The sequence below is a fragment of the Protopterus annectens genome, chromosome 10.part0 (assembly GCF_019279795.1).
Source record: "Protopterus annectens isolate FY-2018-M chromosome 10.part0, PAN1.0, whole genome shotgun sequence".
Classification (NCBI taxonomy): Eukaryota; Metazoa; Chordata; order Ceratodontiformes; family Protopteridae; genus Protopterus; species Protopterus annectens.
The window spans coordinates 494,753,419-494,773,977 of NC_056744.1; the positions used below are offsets into that span (position 1 = coordinate 494,753,419).

A 20,559-nucleotide genomic window follows, 5' to 3' on the forward strand; every position below is an offset into this window, starting at 1 on the left:
GATCATCTGAAGTAGACCCTGTAAAAACACATGTTGCATAGTCTCATATTCTCCACATGCATGACATATTCTATCTTGTATTTTTTATATGGCATGGCTTATGGATCATCTCCATAAGAAATCATTGCATTCATGATTGTACCATATAAATCTAATTCTTATTTAGGGTAGGGGAAGTTCCCTGAAGCTCCGGCCTATTTTCTCATAGTACTATAAATACCAGCTTGTATCTCCCCTGAAAAGGGGCTAGTAGAACCAGGGGACTAACCTAGTCAAGAAAATGTTCTGTTCTGATTAAAGTAGAATGAAAACTCTAAATTTTCTGTCCAGAGACTTGTTTTGACATCGCTGTGTTTTTAGTTCAAAGTTTTTCAGTTTGTTTTTGGAACACTGCTAAAAATACAAAAAAAAAAAAAAAAACGAGCTTGTTCAGTGACTTTATGAAGTAAGGAAGGTGCTTAACAAGCTTTTGTTTACCATCTGTAAGTACAGTTAAGATGAGGTCTCACAGTGTGGATGGACATATACAGTGCAAGCAGTAACAAAACATGAAACAAGTTTAACAGCTGTTAACACTTAAAATTTGTGTTAGAACAAAATGTCAAACAACTTTTAAGCTGTTTGCTCTTAAGATGGACACTTTTTAATGTTGCTCTCTGTTTAACAGTGCTATGGCATTTTACTGACCATCAAAGGCTTTGAAAACCATACTCCTACAAGTTTTTCTTTTTTGTTTCTCTCAATGTGGTAGTGTGTTGAGCTGATTAAGGATTATGATTTGGTCTCAGTGATCATAACCATTATTATTTGTTCTTCACAAGGATGCAAGACTCACTTCTAAGCTTTGCTGTCAGTGTGAATTTCTTGACATCCATGTCTCAAACACATAATGGTTTATGATTAAAGACATGATTAAATCCTTTATAGTTACAAGTAGATTAAAAAGACAAAATATTCAGTGTTAAAACTACTGAAAATTGTGTGTAATTTCCTTTTTGATCTAGCCTTTAAGAGATTCTTCAGTAAAAATGCCATTGAATCATTCAAATGAATTTAGTTAAATGTAACCTTAGTTAGAGTTATTGTTGTGTAAATTAGCCATTATCCTGAAAGTAAGTCCAGGTAACTTCTTCTGGAGGATGATTTTTTTTTCAGTTTGGTATGAAGCCCTTGAGTGTTTTTAAAGATTTAATTGATTCTATGTTATGGATCAAAATCTGGCAAATGTTCTTTCTATGAAGTGCGGACTAACCAAACTAATGTCAGCTTTCTGATTACCTCTCAGTGCATATAAGGGATCTCATATGGCTAGAGAAGACTTCAGTGGAGGAAATTGTCTAGTAATTTTTACAAAGTTTTAGGCTTATTATTGTTTTGGCTCTGCAATTTATAGCCATTGGTAGCCCTTTATCAGATCACAATGGTACTTAAATTTGTGCCTTTTTGACTGCTTTAACTGTTTGTACCTGCTTATTGCCTGCACTTGTTTTGCACTGAATTTTACTTATTATATTATTATTATACTATATATATATATATATTATCAATTATTATATAGAGAAACAGACAAATTTAGGTTTTGTAAAACCAAATTAGAAACAGTTGCACACCTCATTGCTGGTTGCGACAAACTAATGGAAGAAGGACTTATACTGAAAAGCTTAATAATGTGGGAAGAATGCTGTACTGAGAATTGTGCAAACATTATAGTGTTGAAGTGGCTGAAAAACACTGGAAACATGAGCCACAAAGCATCATAGAAAATTATGAAGTTTACATCACGTGGGATCACCCTTTACCAACAGTTCAAAAGATAGCTGCTAGAAAAATGGCTATAGTGGTCCATGAAAAGAGGACAAAAGTAGCATTGCTCATTGAAATCACCACACCCAGTGACTGCAGTGTCTTGTGTACAGAAAGACACAAAGTCATAAAATATCAGGATCTGCAGGCAGAAATGAGAGCAATGTGGAAGAAAGATATCCAGACAGTTCCACTAGTAGTAGGAGCAATGGGTCTTATAAAAAAGAGTTTACAATCATATTTAGATATGCAACCAATACATGTAACTCTGTACAAATTGCAGAAGTAGTTATTACTGGGCACATTGCAGGTGCTGTGAGCAGCACTTTTGGCTGATGTCAAAGAGTGAAATAATACTAATTTTATGAACTTTAAGCGTACTTTGCCTTAGGAATGGGGTCCATTTCTGTCATGGTATTAGAAACACAAAAGACTTCGCGAAATTAAAATCAATGGGGTTTAACCCATACATCACTAGATGGGTAGCCAACTGGCTCACCAACAGAATGCACACTGTCATTGTTGGGGATTCCACCTCCACCAGTAGACCAGTTACTAGTGGGGTACCACAAGGATCTATGCTGGGCCATCTACTGTTTGGAATCTATTTTTCTGAGTTCCAGGTGAAAGTAGATGCCCTGTGACTTAACAAGTTTGCAGATGACTGCAATCTGGGTGCAATCATTGAGTCCTCCAATGATGGAAGCATATTGCAGAAGGAGCTGACGCAGACGATTGATTGGTTCCAAAATCAAGGACCAAAACTAAATGCAAAAAATGCCTCATTATTCCCTTTGGCAAAAAATTAGCCCCTGCTAATTATGATATAGATAGCACACCTCTAAGCTCAAACTCAATGGTGTGACATTTGAGAACACAGGTTGATAGCAACCTAAACTTCAATCAACACATTTCCATAGTGGTAAGGAAAGCCTTTTACATTGTGCCTCTCATAAATAATGGCATCACATCCAAGACTAAAGAGGATTTAACTTTGCTGTACATGACCCTTATCTGATCACTAATTGAATACATTATTCCATTCTGTATGTATCTCAGCAGACACCTGCAGCAGCTGGAGAGACCACAGCGGTTTCTAACCAAGAGAATCCAGGACCTCCAAAACGTGACTTACATGAAAAGACTGAAAGCCCTGTCACTGTACTCTGTATCATACAGACTACTGACAGGTGACCTGTGCCTGGCCTACAGAGCAATCTCTGACTCTGCCCTAATGGAAATGCTGCATATCTGCAAATCAAATAGGACAAGAGTCACTCACTCCAGCAACCTCAATCTAGCCTGTGCAATTAACAAAGCATGTTGGAGCGACAGATATATCTCCCAGAGATTACCACTCCTCTGGAATAAGTTCTCACTTCACATTAAACAGAGCACCTCAATGACCCTATATAAGTGTTCCCCGGACAATTGGATGGTGACCATAAATTCACTCCGGGGATTACAGCTGTGACCTTGATGGACAGGGGTAGTCGGTGCTGATCAAAGAATCATTCTGTTAACAATGGCCATCTAACGATGGTCAATTAGGTTACACAGGTTTTTTACACAGCTAGGCTTGTAACTGCCTTAGGGCCATTAGCCTAGTAATCTCCTATGAACCTATGAACCTAGGAATATATGTCAGCTAGCAATGCAAAGTGACATCTTGTTCTCTAATACTTGCAACTTTTGAATGTTTGCACTTGCGTGAAGTGCTGTAAGTTAGAGGCATATTCAAGCTTTGTAATGAGAAAATTTCCAACAGGGAGCGATGAACACTTAGAGAAAGAAGACGGGAATTCTGAAGCGCATTTTCAGCTAAGAGTTTGTTGAACTGACTATCCTGTGTGTGTCCAATGCAAAAGATAGGGAAGGGTCCATTAGGCTGAATATTAACATGTGCATAATTTTCCAGCTGCAGAGATTATAGAGACTGTCTTGTCTTACTTGTTAGGGTTTTGGAATAATTTTCTTGGAGGTTACAAGTAGGAGATATGGGAGGAGATTTGTAAAATCATTTATAAATACTGAAAATAACAGGGATCCTAAAATACATCCCTGTGGTAAACGAATATTACAATGAACTTTCTCTTTGAGGAAGTTATTTGTGTTAACTTGAAAGGTTTTCAAGATAACTTTTAAACCACTGTTTAAAAGATCACTTTCATTCTATAATATTAGACATTTCATGTATTACAAACTCTTGTCAGATTGTTGAATGCATAAAAAGTTAATGATTTTTATTCACTTATGTAGCATGCTTAAGAATTCAGGATCCCATATTTCTACAGATACTAAAGTAATTTTCCACTGTTTGTGAGAAAATGGGCTGCTTTCTTGCAGCATAGGTCAGACTAACTGATGAATGAAAAAAATGTATCCCCCCAAAGGAAAAATCACAATACCAGTAGATTACCAGGCACCCAGTATTACTGCTGCACAGGTTAAAACAGCACTGTCCAAGGTCAAGAATACAGCTTTTATGGGACCTGACATTATCCCTTGTTGTGTTCTACATTAACTACAGAGTGAACTGGCGCCTCACTTGTGTGCTCTGTTCAATCACAGTCTCACCTCAAGCTTTTTCCCTGCTGAATGGTGCACTGCTACAGTTATCCCTCTCCACAAAGGAGGAGAGATGACAGACCCTGGGAACTATTGCCCCATTAGCCTTATGAGTCTGATATGCAAAGCTATGGAATGCATCATCATGGACCTAATACACAAGGATATAGGGAATCTCCAAACTCTGGATCCCACACAGCTTGGTTTTGTGAAGGGTAGATCATGCCTGCTCAACTTGGTTGACTTATTTGAGTCAGTCACCAGAGCTGTGGATGAAGGCAAGGTGGTTCATACAGCCTACCTTGATCTGGCCAAGGCTTTTGATACCATTTCCCACTCAAGAATCATAGGAAAAACTCACTAAGCTTAGCATCAACCCCTATATCATTAGGTGGGTTGCAAACTGGCTCACAGATAGAACCCACATTGGGAAAGTAGTTGACTCCAAGTCAGACTGCCGATTAGTCACAAGTGGAGTCCCACAGGGTTCGGCCCTGGGTCCTCTCCTGTTTGGTATCTACTTCTCTGAAGTCCAGGCCAACATGAAGGGACTCCGGCTGACAAAGTTTGCAGATGATTGCAAGTTGAGAGCTATTAACTCCCCACGTGATGTAGACATCCTACAGAATGGCCTCACTGTGACCAATGACTGGTGTCAGAACCATGGCCTTAAGCTCAATGCCAAAGAATGTGTCATCATCCCCTTTGGGAAAAACCCGGTTCCCATGAATTACCACATTGATGGCAGTCCACTGAACACAGAAGACATTATAATAGATCTGGGAACACAGGTTGAGAGCAACCTCTCTTTTGATCACCACATTACCACTGTGCTCAGAAAGTCCTTCTATGTGGCACATCTCATTACGAAGGGTTTTGCATCCAGGAAGAAAGAGGTCATTGTCTCCCTCTACTCTTCCCTCATTAGGCCAGTCATCAAGTACAATGCCCCATTTAACATGTACCTCACTAGACACCTACAACAACTGGAGAGGCCACAAAAGTACCTCACAAAGAGAATCCTAGGCCTTAAACACTTGCCCTATATGGACAGACTCAAAAAATTCCAACTTTTCTCTGTCTCATATCGCCTACTTAGAGGCGATCTCTGCTTGACTTACAAAGCCATGTCTGACCCAGATCTGTTAGAAATGCAACATCTAAAGAAATCCCAATCCCTCCGCACCACATGCTCCAGGGACCTCAACCTCATTACCACAATCAACAGAACATGCTGGAGGGACAGGTTCATAACCCAGAGACTGCCCATGCTGTGGAATAGACTTCCCATACATGTCAAACAGAGCACCTCGCTGACCCTCTTCAAGAGAAATCCTGATGAGTGGATGGGAAAAAGAAAATTCACCCCGGGGATAACACCAGTGGCTCTACTCGACAGAGGCACTGGGAACTAAGGCCGGGTGGCTCTATGTCACAGTAATCCTATGGCTAGGCTTGTAAAGACCCCAGGGTCATTAGCCTAGTACACACCTATGAACCTATGAACATGACTGCTGTTGTTGACATGGAACCACTACTAAATCCCGAAAACCCAAACTACCGACATCCAAAATCCCGAGACCAAATAACCGAAACACTAAAATACCAAAACATCAAAACCGCAAAATTCAAACTACCGAAAATAACACTCAACATACACCACACACATAAACATACACACACAGTCCCACAAAACACAAACACACAAACCCCTGCACCCCCCATGTGGGGGGTTGTGCTCCCCACACCCCTCCCTACTTAAATATTCTAACTCCAAGGTCTCACTACATACACAAACACACGAAACACCGCCACACACCTACATTCCCCTCGCACACACACATCACAGTCACAACACACACTTACACACTAAACCCTAACCAACACATTTAAACATAGATACTTTTACATTTAAAATTTAAACATAGAACACACAAATCCCTGCACCTCCATGTGGGGGGCTGTGCCCCCACATCCCTCCTTACTTAAATATTGTAACTCCAAGGTCACATTACATACACAAACACACGAAGCAACACCACACACCTACATTCCCCTCACACACACACATCACAGTCACAACACACACTTACACACTAAACCCTAACCAACACATTTAAACTTAGATGCTCACCTGCCCTTCCATCATACCGCAACACCAGAAGCACAAATGTCAAACTTCTGATGATTGGGATTTTGAAATTCGCACTTCTGGTCTTTTGGTAATTAGGGGTTTCGGCTATATAGTCTTGAAAATTTGAAATTCAGTATTTCAAACTTTCGAGATTATATAGTGATCCTGCTGACACTGACATTTGAATGTTTTAAGTGTGCATATGTGTGTGTGTGTGTGTGTGTGTGTGTGTGTGTGTGTGTGTGTGTGTGTGTGTGTGTGTCTGTGTGAGTGCATGGGAGCACATGCTCATAGGCACAAATGATTTGTTGTTGCTAAAATGCAAAAATTATTTGTTTAGGTAACTCATTTTATAAATAAAAGTTATGGCAAAACTGAACAAGGCACTTTTTATTTTAAATCAAAAATGCTTCACAGACCATTTTTATTGCAAGTAAACCAATTTGACCCAGATTCTTGCTTCAGTGCAATTTCTCATAGCATTTTTAAAAACTGTTTTGTTTTAAATATTTACTCATCTATTAAGGATGCCTGTAGTTTAATTACATCATGTCAAATATGTAAAGTTTACTTTAATCTTTCTATTTATCTATCCATCTATCTATCCATCTATCTATCTATCTATCTAGCCATCTATCTATCATTATTTATTTATGTTTACACCACCCGTTCCTCTGATACGACTTATCCTTCAAGATGGTCCTTTAGTTACCATGACTACCTCACATTGAGCTCCCACATGTAGCCTTTCAATGAGTAGACTTCAAAGCTCATTACCTTGTTGTAATTAATTTTAGTGTCTTGGGACTGAGGGATTCCATATTTTTTGCCGACAACAGCACCGACAGCCTTTGAGGCTGTTGGTCTTCACCAAAGGTTACCGTTGTCCCTTATACCTTCATCAGGATATTTGTTTGGGTAAACAGCCATTTCATCTTACCCATGGTCAATGCTACACGTGCCCTAAGACCGTTCTTTAACTTGTTGACTGAAACTCCAGATGGCTAGTGACCATTCTTTAACTTAGGTCATTGGCAACACACACATGTACATCCTGCCTAGCATCATTAAATATACAAAGGTGTATACTAAGGCTAATAACCATTAGGGCCCTTATAAATCTAGCCATGCAACCAAAATGTGATACACAAATTTAATTTATATAGGGTGTGATTTATTGTATGCCCATCTGTCAGAGACATAAACACCAGACCTGAGGTGAATTTCTGATTACCCATTCATTGTAAGGGTCTTAATTAAGTCTGCTTTTTCTCATGTTTTAATCTTAATCATCCAAATTCATTTTTTACTGGTTTCATTTGCTTGCTTGTTTGGAGAAATTTATTTATTTACTTATTCTTGTCAACAGGATTAGTCCCACTAAGGTTAGTAGCCTCTTTTCAGGGGGAACCAAGGAAGTGGGCATCGAGGAACTTCCCCTACACATTTCAATAGGTGCTATAGAATCGCTTATAACCACCTGAGCTACCACCAAGGCCTTGGTTTAACAACTCATCTGAAGGCCAACACAATCAGGAGTGCAGCACCCCCATTGTGATGTACTGCAGTGTCGGCAATCCATCTGCCTGGTGTGGGATTAGAACCCATAGCTTTCTGCACCAAAGACAAGTGTGTTACCTGCTGTGCCACTGGCACTGACACTGCTACATTCTAATAACAGTGAGATCTAATGTAGCTTAGTCTGGACTTTCCATAGCCTTATTTTTACAGCAAGAAGTTGTCACATTGTTTATCAGTAGTTATTTGTTCAAGTAAAATTTTCCTGCAAGGAAAAAAATGCAATGGTACTATTCTTATATCACATATATAAATAACTGTAAATATGGAGTTACCATTTGCTCAAATTCAGACTTCCTTCTCCTGTCAGAAGGATGTCAGTTCTTCACAGTGCATTATTCAGTCCTTATTCAGATTTTGGCACCTTTTGTGCATGATATATTCTTACCAATTTCCATTCACATGGCAGATACACTCTGCATTTTACTTTTCCTGCTGCTATAATGTAAGGATGAAGAGAAACTGGTTGTTTGGAAGCAGTGAGTGTGCTGAACTGCTCCCTTAATGAGCTATAGTTCCATTTCTTTTAAAATGAAAATAGTGCTGTTTCAGACCATCACCAGTGATAATTAAAACTCAGATGAGCATTAAGTCTGCAATCACAGTGGAATTTGAATCTTATTATGCATTTTTCTTAGTTAGCTACTGAAAGCATGGCATAAAAAAATGTATAATTTCATTGCTCCCATGACTTGATGTTTCTCCTAATTGTACTGCTACAAAAGTGATTCTAGCTTCTTCCAATTTAATACATCTCATGTCATTAATGCAAAGTGCTACACAAAAGGGATTATTTTGTGACCAGTCAGTTTAGTGCCATGCTTCGAGTCTAGGTCACATACGAATTATTAAAACAAATATCTTGTTTTCTATAGTATTTACAGCACACTTTATCTAAATAATCTAATTCTAATGTGTAAATAAGCATACATTTTACTGTTTTCACAGATGAATTCAAACTCTTCATGAAGCGTCTGCCTGTGAACTACTTCCTTAATACATCAACAATACTGCATCTGTGCACAATGGATGCCAACTTTCAGCGTCGCTTTGAACAGCTAGACAGCAGTATGAAACAACTGATCACCAAGGCACAAAAGATTGCCCACAAGCTTTTCAGCCTCAGTAAGAGGTGCAACAAGCAACCATTCATCACACTGCCAAGGCAAAGGTATAAAGCATTGCTTCTGTTAATACTTACACTCTTTGGACAGATACCAAATATGTTAGATGATGCAGTAAACTGTTTTATTTTTTATTTTTTATATATTTTTTATTTAGTTAGTCAGTTAGTTAATTAGTTAATTATTTGGTTAATTGGTTGCTGACATCCAGCATTTTATAGTCGCAATATTGGGAGAATGCTAATACAAGTCATCCAATATCTAAATAGACATTTTCACTACAATTAACTAAGTGGTTCCCTTAATGTTTTAATTCAAGGGATCTTATATTTGTAATATGTGACTCCAGAATGCTTTATGATTTCAAAGATGATATTTTAACTATAAGAGGTACTCCCTTCATGTGTAACAGTTAAAAGCAGGAAAGATCGGCGAACCATATTATAGGAGTCTCTTAGGCTAATCCGCACCAGTTGAGTTACTTGGAGATATTAGATGTACAGCTGTTAACATTGCAGACATTTTTGCCTACATCACTGTCTGAAGTCCCAGAGGAATGATCATTATGCTGTTAAAGGGGTATTGAAATTGAGTGAAATACACATTTGGTTTAATAGCCCTAGATGCACATGCATGGATAATGTACAGTATCTGTAGGTCTTTAAGCTGTGTAAGCAGCATCTTATTTGGAAATGCCTAAAATAAATTTCAGCTTTCAGTAAAATAAGTGGAAACAAGACCATGCATGACATTGCTGGAAACATTGTGTAAGAATTGTCATACATAAGAATCCCAGGCTTATTGCATATTATCACTGTAATTTCTCTACAGTGAATGAGCTTATGAAATCCATTGATCAATAATGAGAATTTTCTATAATCTGTCACACTGTTATTTCTGGTTCCATAATAAGAGCAATTTGGGTAAAGTTTGCATTCTCTGTTTATTTTCATGTAATTATGATTAGACATGTTCAGAGTGAAAAATGTGCAAATTAAAGTTTCCCTCATTATAACCATGATTTAAACATCATCTCTCAAGCTTAGAACAGATCTTGCCTATTTATTCTGGTTGACCTCTTTGAAAGTGATATTGGGGCCATGAGAAATGCAGTCTACATGCCCATTTAGACCTCTACCAACTCAGTTGCTGTATTAATCATGTACTGTACTTCCTCTCAACACCAAGTAATGAAGCAGTTTCTTTTGGTAGATGTGGCATCACTACTTCCACTTAAATTTGACACAGTCATCAGGGACTTAGTATATATGTTGATAACATACTTTACTTTGACCACCATGTCTCTGCAGTGGTTAAAAGCTTATCCTTTGTGGTATTCTATTCACTCTACAAAGACGTTAAAAGTCCTGCTATGGTCTTCCATTATATGGCCCATCATTGACTATAATGCATAGTTCAACATGTACCTTGCCAAGCACAAAAATCAACTTCAGAGACCACAATGCTTCCTCTCCAAAATAATCTCACATTGCAGTACCCTTAACTAACCTGATATATTGAAACCCTGCCTCCCTACTCAGTGCCATACAGACTCCTGAGGGTGGATCTATGCTTAGTTTCCTTCTTATGAATGACCCAACAGTATTTTAACTCCCACACCTAAATATGGGAAGTGATAAAGCAAACACCCATCCAGAGAACTAAAGCTAAACCATCGCATCAACAACACCAAATGGCATGACATCAACTTAACTCAGTGGGACCCACATTTTTGCAATAGGCTACACTTTCCTATAAGCAGACTACTTTCTTAGCAATCACTTTTAAAACCAATCTGCATTAGTAGATGGGTGATCTCAAATTTTCACTAGGGGTATGTGTTGAAATCATGGAGGGCATTTCTAGTGTCTCACTAGTATTGAATGATATGGTTGAGCTTTGCAATGGCCAAATTTTGCTGTAAGCCTAGTAAGAGCTTATGACCATATAAACCTGTGCGAAACAAAGGTTAATCTGATGTCTATAGCACAGCGAAGCCTAGAATGCCAATTACTTATTCAATGAGCTAATTTCTTTGCAACATGAATAATTGCTACCCTTTTCATGTTTTTAATGTTTAACTTTTGTTCAGCTAAGTATGTAGTTAACACAATATTCATTTTCACTTCAGAAATTAAAGATTATCACATTTAGAAACAGTTATACATGCTTAGATGCAGACATATATTACATTTCTTATGAGTCACTGAACTTAGCTTGAAGTTCTCTTGAAAATTACATATTTTATTCAGTTTGTAGAAGACTATTCATTGCCAAACTACTTTAATAATGTTGATTATGTCTTATTTGATGGCATTATTATTGTACTTCTTAATATCAATCTACTAACTGAAAAATCCGATGTAACGGATCAAAAGATCATGTATGAAACGTCTGCCATAAAGCAGACTTGGGTTTAATGGATATTCGTTGACTGGTATTGCTTGTGCAGCATTTTACAATTGTGATCAAAGGTAGGGAGGCATGTTTTTTTCTCTATGTGCTTTATACTTAAATGTCATTTTCCCTATCGCATTGGTCATGCAATTACGCAGTTAGTTTATGGCAGTAAAGGGGAGTGGAGTAAAGTTGTTCAGATACGCTTGTGTGTGTGTGGGGGGGGTTGCTTGTATTCATGATTAATTTTTGTTTGTTTGTTTGTTTGTAGCGTCCTTATTTTAGACATAAGTCATATGACATGAATCCTCATAACATTCCTAAATAATGCAGTCTTCGAAACTTCTGACAATAATGTTATTATTTAATGCACATTTGAATTAAAGTCATCTTGTAAACATTGTTGGGTTTGGTTTTGCTTGCTTTCCAAAAGAGGATCATTTTTAAAGTGCAATCAATACATTTTAATTAGACAAAGTAACCTTTCATCATGAATGAGCATTAAGTATATTGTCCATTTGCTCATTTAGTTTTATGTGGTGTGATGATGTTGTTATAGCAATAATTGTTATGTTTTATGGGTTGTTATTGGGATAGTGATAATGAAAAAAATGCATGTTTGGTAACTTAAAAGTATCTGTCAATATCAATTAACAGTTAGGTTTGATGCATTACGGAAATACCGTTATGGGACAGCTGCAAAATACATCTTTCTGTTGAAAAGAAAATATATCTTTCAGTTGTTGTTGCAGAAACTGTTGATTACATCATGGTAGGGCTTAATCATTGTTGGTAAACATTCTGTCCAGTGCTACAATTGGAAGGCCAAGGTACAACATAAGAGACAAATTAATAAAAAGAAGGTGGAATGTGAAATACCACTCTATAAAAATTGAGGTAAATGTGAATGAGTTAATACAAATGTATTATAAGCATCATTTAGAGCAGATTAAGATACTGTTAGAGAGATGATCTAGAAATATTATTCAAATAATGGTCCTCCCTAGAGTGTTATTTGTACTCTCAGAAGTAAAACAACTGTCTCAGAAAAGATCAGAAATGGATGGATAGAGTATGGGTGCATTGCAATAAATTCATCTGGTGAATGGGAAGGGTAGTAGGGTAGTGAAAGTTAGGCTAAGATTATACAAGAGATGGAGTGGATGGGAGTGCTCAATTTGCACCCCTAATTTTAGCAGCAACTACAACAGGATGAAGGGGAGGACCAGGGATGAATCAACAACAAAGCACAAAAAGTCTGGATATGTAAGCTAAAGAAATGAAGAGAAGTCATACATGTTTAACTGGTCTAATTCATATAGTGATATGGGACTACACTGAAAGTACAATCTGGGTCAAAACAGTTCATTGGAAGGGATTGGCATATACAGGATAATACCTTATGAAAGAGCAAACTATTAATTTTATGCGCAACCTTTTCAATCTATAATGAAGTATCTCCTTTTCCCTGAAGTTATGTGAGCTTAGACGGAGCTTGTGTAGGTTGTGGGATTATATATATTCTATCTCTATTTCAATATATTGATATATCTACCTATCATCCATGTATGTACATACATATAGATACAGATGGATAGATATAGATATACATCTATCCTAATATATATATATATATATATATATAAATATATATATATATATATATATATATATATTTCTATATACATATATATATATATATATATATATATATACACACACACACACACACACACACACACACACACACACACACACACACACAACTGGGCCCAGAAAGCCCTTTTCCATTGGAGACCTGAGGAGAAAAGCTCCAGGAAAGCAATTAAAGAAAAAACTAACAATTCAACTTGTAAAATACTTAGTACAAAAATAGATAAAAATATACAATACAAATAAATACAAGGCAAAAGTACAGTATTTTGAGACTGCAGTAACAATATGTTTGAGAAATTAAGTTATTTACAACGAATGTAGCAATGTCCAAAATAAAAAAAATTCAAAGTTAACATCATGGAATAATACAACAAAGATGCATTTAACAGCATAGGTACTAACTACAGAGAGGGTAATATATGTAGACAGTTTAAATAGATACCAGGCAGATATGTTAATTGAGAGAAGAAGAAAAATTCATTAGGTAATTTCCTGACAAGTACATATCCATGGATGTTAGAAATTAATTTTAGTTGCTTTTTGAATTAGCCACTTTTGGTAGTGGACCAAAGGGACAATTGAAGCTTGTTCGATGCGTATGCCATTGAACAACTGTAAAGTATTTTTCCAATATTTTTGTTTGGCTTGATCACCTGCAGAAGGTTTTGTTGTGTGCTTCTGATAACATGATTGGGTATGTAGGGTGTAACTATGGATGTTTAGAGGCACTAGGAGCTAACGTCGGGCAGTGCAATGCCAGGGCACTTTTATGTGCTAGGATTGTAAAGACTCCAGGGCTGTTAGCCTAGTACACACCTATGTAAGGGCAGGGCAGGAGTTGGGGCTATTTAGGATGCTGTGTGCTATTTGTAGTTGTGATATATGGAGCATGTGGGGGAGCTCTGGCCATCTTAAGCTTTTCAGGGATATACAATGATGGGATTTGTAGCTATTACTGGCTGCAAATCTTGCTATCTTGTTATAGTTGGTTTCTAGGTTGGTTAAGAGATTATTTTGGAGGTTAGTAATTGTGGGTGCATCATACAGCAGGGATGTTAGAATAAATGTTTGAGGCAGTATAGGTCTAGATTTGTTAGGTATATATTTGTTGTTGCGGTATAGAAGACCTAGTTTGTGATTGGACTTTTTGATACAGTTTAAGATATGTAGATTGAATTTTAATTGTTCGTCTATAGTAACGCCAAGTAATTTGGTGTTTGAGTTTCTGGTGATAATTGTATAATCTAAGGATGAGATGCTGAAGTTGTCTTTGGCTGGATTGAGGGTTTTTGGAAGGAAAAGGAGAAGCCTGGCCTTTTTGGAGTTGAGAAACAGGTTGTTTTCAGTTAACCATTGTTCTACTAGGTGCAGAGATTGTTGAGTAACAGTGTGGAGATTTTGTATATTGTTAGAGGTGTTGATAATTGTGGAATCGTCTGTGTACCATATTAAGGCAGAGTGGGGGTAGGAGACATGAAGGTTATTTGTAAATAAATTAAAAAGTAGGGTGCCCAAGATAGAACCCTGGGGAACCCCAGTCTTAACAAGATGGAAAGGGGAGAAGGATGTTTGTCATCTGACATACTGGTATCTGTTTGAGAGGTAGCTATTAAACCAGGTAGTGCAGGTAGACAGTTGTAGGTTGGAAAGTTTGTTTAGGAGGATGGGATGGGAAAAGGTATCAAATGCTTTGGATAAGTCAAGGAATAGAGCTGATATGAGTTTATTATCATCTCTGGCTTGGACAATGTTGTGTGTGAAAGACAGGAGTGCAATGACAGTACTGTGTGAGTGTCAGAAACCGTGCTGTGTGGCTTTAGTTATGTTTGCCTGTAAGAAGTGATTTAGTCTATGTCTATGTATACATTTTCCAGTATCTTGGATAAGGGGATAATATGGCAATAGGCCTGTAATTTGAGGGTTCTGTAGAATTTCCTCCCTTGTGGAGGGGTATTATGAAGAATATTTTCCAGATGTCTTGTACTGTATTTTCTTGGATGGATCTAATAAGTACAGACTTAGGGTATGCTACAGATTCAGCTGCATGATATAAGAATGCTATGCACAAACAATAATAGAAGACAAACGTGCAATCATAGTAATGATGAAATAGATGAATTATAATTTCTTAAGCATTCTGTGGGGACTAGAATTATGAAACCTGATAAAGGGGTTGGTGTGGTCATCATGAATAAGGATGATTACATCAAGTAAATGAGGTTGATCCTGAATACCCCCACTTATAACAGGAGTTCATTAAATGAAATGAATGGCACATATATAGAAATAAATGGATTTATTCAGGACCTCTTTATCGATGCTTTAATAACCATCGATGAACTACACGTTTTGTCAGTAGAATTCCCCATAACCCTGTTTATTTTCAGGGTACCTAAATTACATAAGACCATATATCAGCCACCAATGTGACCTATAGTGGATGCCAGGGGTTCAATAACCCACCCACTGGCGAAGTTCCTAGACATGCAATTAAAGATAGAGCTAATGGGAGAACCCCATTTGTGTGTCGATTCCTGGTATTTTTTAAGAAAAATTAATAATATAATTTATGATAAATCATTTTTACTGATAACAGTTGATGTGGTCGATTTACATACAGTCATACCCCATGAAATAGAGGAATAATGGTTCTGTGATTACCTACATCTGAAGAATATTACATCACAAAAAAATAATATGTATGAACAACTCCTGGATATGCTACTTAAAAGTAATTGTATCCTTTTTGAGAAGGAATACTACGTCCAGACCCAGGGGGTGGCAATGGGTTCATGTTGTGGGGACCTTTATGCCAATATAGTGATGCTGAAATGGGAAAGCCGATTTTTAAAGGATTCACCCTTCTTTCCTTTTTGCCGTACGTATACCCGTTTCCTTAATGATATATTTATTTTGGGGAAGGGACCAAGGGATCAGATTGAACCATTCTTGCACTATATTAATAACACAACCTCATTTTTGAAGTTCACACACACTATTAGTGATATTGAAATTCCATACTTGGACATTTTACTGAAGAAAGACAATATAAATTACAGGTTCTTAGCAGAAATTTATCGTAAAAAACATATTTCAATAGCCTCCTCCAGTATAGTAGTAGTCACCCCTTCTCACAAAAACATACTGTAGTTAAAGGCTAATTTGTCAGGGCAGCCTTTATGGTGACCTTGTGGGAGTCATTTGAGAATGAATGTTTGAAATTGAAGGACATGTTTTCTGAGAGAGAGTACCCTAATAATCTAATAGATGAGCTGATGGGGAAGTTATGAATAAGAGACGTAATGGGTACTTTCTACCAATCTTAAATCTTACTTCTAATCAGAATATAACCAGATCTACAGTTACAGATGCTACTATTGCCTGTTCAATACAGTGCTGAACAGCTATAAGTGGATTGGATTTGTATACCCCAAGACATGTGCCACAACAGAACTTCTATTCCAGTTTTGCCACTGCATTTTCAAATGATGCATTTCATATTAAGAACATTTTGCAAAAAAAAAATCGAAGTTATTTAGTGGTGACAGGGATCTTAGGGAGCTTGTGCAGGTTTACACCCACATGTGTATTTTGAAGAGGCTGTAATTTAAAAAAAACTCTTTGAGCATCAGCACCTTCCGTTTAATGGGGGATACATGTATAACTGTGATAGGTGTAAATCTTGCCCCTATATCTTTGAATTGGGTTGACTTCTTTGAAACAGTCACCAAAGCCATAGATGAAGGGAAGGTAGTCCACACAGCCTATCTGGACCTTGCAAAGGCATTTGACACAATACCCCACTCGGGCATCATAGATAAGCTATCCAGCTTAAATATAAACCCCTATGTCACAAGATGGGTTGCAAACTGGCTCAAAGACAGAACCCACAGAGTGAGAGTTGCTGGAGCCATGTCAGACTTGAAACCGGTCACAAGTGGCGTCCCACAGGGTTCTGTCCTGGGACCACTCTTGTTCGGTATATACTTTTCCGAGGTACAGGCAAACGTGGGAGGACTATGGCTCACCAAGTTCGCAGACGACTGCAAACTGGGTGCCATAATCAACTCACCAGCTGACACAAACATCCTTCAAAAAGGTCTCACAGAGACAGATAACTGGTGCCAGCACCATGGTTTAAAGCTAAATGCCAAAAAATGTATAGTCATACCCTTTGGCAAAAACAATGTGCCCACAAATTACCACATAGGCGGAAACCCATTAAGTACAGAGAAAGTTATTAGGGACCTGGGGACCCAAGTTGATAGCAATCTCTCCTTTGAAAACCACATTGCCAAAGTGGTTAGAAAGACCTTCTACATAGCCCACCTCATCACAAAGGGTTTCACATCTAGATCAAGAGAAGTAATCATGCCCCTTTATTCATCCCTCATCAGGCCCATCATAGAATACAATGCCCCTTTTGGGATGTACCTTACCCGACACCTGCAGCAATTAGAAAGACCCCAAAAGTATCTCACCAAGAGGATCAAGGGTCTCAAACAGATGCCATATGCTGCTCGGTTAAAAAAACTCCAGCTCTACTCAGTTGCATACCACCTACTTCGAGGCGATCTATGCCTGACATACAAAGCTATGTCAAATCCAGAATTAATGGACATGCTCCACCTCAGTAAATCTAAATCCCTTAGAGCCACACGCTCAAGGGACTTGAACCTCAGCACAGAAATAAATAGAACTTGCTGGAGGGGCAGGTTCATAACCCAGAGGCCCCCTTCGCTCTGGAATAGAATTCCAGTTCATGTGAGGCAGAGCACCTCACTGAATCTCTTCAAGAAGAATCTCGATAAGTGGATGGGGGATCGTAGGTTTGTCCCAGGGATTACTCCCGCGTCACTATTAGACAGAGGCACAGTAAACTAAACCTTAAAAAGGGCACAGTATACTCAAATCAAGGGGTGGCGTAAGCCTTACAGAATCGGGCTAGGCTTATAATTGCCCCAGGACAGATAGCCTAGTATGAACCTATGAACCTATGAACCTATGAAATACATTTACAATCAGTAATATGAAAGTGAAGATACCCCGTAAATATTGTTGTAACAATGAGAAATTAGTTTATTGTGCTTTATGTTCTGTTTATGTTTTTATGTGGGGAAGACAGAATGTAAACTCAAAAACAGGACTGGGGAACATCTGCAACATATTAGAGATTGTTGTGAAGTGAATGCACTAGCAAAGCATGTCACATTAAATCCAGGACGCATGTTTACATTTATTGTTCTAGAAGTTGTGTCTGTATCAGAAAGAGGTGGTGAATGGCCCTATTTTTTTGAAAAATGGAATTAATATGGCAAATGCACCTGCATTCCGTATACTGGACAGGTTTAAATGAAAGTCTCTCTATCTCTTGTCTTTTAAAATTGAAAGCTTTCAAAAGATAGTTTTTTAGATGTAATTATGTTTGTATTTTTTTTAATTGTCTAATTCTTTCATATTGTATATTGTTTTTTTATATTGCTTTTATGCCTTTTGTGTATAATTAAGTGTTTTATTTATACATTCTTAATTTATTTATGCTAATATAGTGTTTATATGCATATTCATATATTTATATTAGGGGGTGTATTTATACATTTGGGCTCCAAGTCAGGATATGATGTCATCTTTTACTTACATAAATTTAGTGTAGGATGAGTCTGTACTGTTTCTGATGAAGTTCCTGATAAATTAACTGTTTGAGACAAAAGCACTTAGTCCTCTAAATAAACTGTGTGGATTTACTACTTCCTGCCAGTGTTTTCTTCACTTTGGATAAAGGAAATGATGTCAAGGGTGGGAGGGATGGGGTAGGGTAGGTGAGCAGAGTGAGCCCTAGGGCACTGAGGTTGAATGGAACAGGATGAGCCAGAAAAACTGGACCAGCCCAGCTTCCAAGAAAACAATCAGGAAAACCAAGTTCAGTCAATTCTAGGTCAGTGTATCGTAGTAGTTTCCTAATAACTAGAAATCTTGTGCTACTAATCTAGTAAAGTGTGGTCCAAAAGGACCACTACTTCTATAGGGAAATGCAGGTATATAGGTAAAAATATTCCAAGAGAAAGAAAGTAGTTTTAAGTAAGTGACTTAGAAGTACAATAGGAAGGGAAAAAATAGAGGGTGGGATTAGTATTGTGCACGCTTACAGAAAAAGAGCTTTAGCAAAATGTCCTCAGTTTAGAGGACAGATTAAATACAACTCTAAGATACACTAGTTTAGCTGAAATCACTTTAGCATTCCACCTATGCAGGGTCTCACAGTGCAGGCTAACCAGAAAGCCTTTGCTTTATTGGAGGATTGCCAGGACACAGAATAAAACTTTTGCAGAGGGGAATGGAAATAAAAAGGAAAAGGAGATAAATATTAGGTCTGAACTTTTAAAACATTCTGACTACCAAATAACTAAGATAGAGGATGAAGGGGAGGAGCAGCATACCTTATAAGAAACAACACAATTCTATGAGCAACACAAAACGCAAGGAAAGCAGAGATAAAAAAGTAACTGCAGTTGATACCATGCTATTATAACATATACTACACTATTATCTAATGTTATAAAAGTTATGAAGAGAAAATAGTACCTACTATAGTGCTACACACAATTTAGCATTCTCCACTAAAAGTCAGGAATAACAACAGTGATATTATACAGAAACACAGAGTCACTTGTATCCCTCAGAGGTTACAATAAGTTAGGTTACTCATCTAAAAGTACAGATAGCAGGCGACAATATTCACATTACTGAATAAAGCAGCATTGTACCTGCTATTTAAAGCCACAATATGCTATGAGTATAATTTTATATTGGCATAACAAAAATGCTCATATGCAGGCAACTAGAGTAAAGCAAAAAAAATGCTTTTGAAATATAGGTCCAAAAAATAAGTGACAAAATAGAGGTGTTACCAACTAAAAATATGCATGACAAAAAAAAAACATACCATGTGTGAAACTTCTCAAAAAAGCAACAAGAATCACAAACAAAACAATACCAATTAGTACTTAGATGTGAGCACACTACCAGGGATTTCTATGAAGCAAGGCAGAAAAGTCAAACGATGGTGCCTTTCTACATCAGGTTTTTTGAATCCTCTGTAATGGAGCAGGAGTGGGAGGGAGGAGTGCACGTTCAAGGTGGGGAGAGAGGATAGACACAAAGTAATACAAGCTTGTGAGCCAGAAAAACTGGAAAAAGCCAGCTTCCAAGAAAACAATCAGGAAAACCAAGCTCAGTCAATTCCAGGTCAGTGTATTGCAGTATCTTCCAAACAACTAGAAATCTTGTGCTACTAATCGA

General features: G+C 37.5%; 1 protein-coding gene across 1 annotated transcript in view; it reads left to right on the plus strand.

Annotated features, from left to right (window-relative positions):
- LOC122813203 (BMP/retinoic acid-inducible neural-specific protein 3) overlaps window positions 1–20,559 on the plus strand; it is a 1,411,290-nt gene that overhangs the window by 1,238,602 nt on the left and 152,129 nt on the right. Inside the window, exon 7 of the mRNA XM_044085383.1 lies at window positions 9,032–9,254. Coding sequence (XP_043941318.1) covers window positions 9,032–9,254 — 223 coding nt within the window. The remainder of the gene's footprint in view (window positions 1–9,031; window positions 9,255–20,559) is intronic.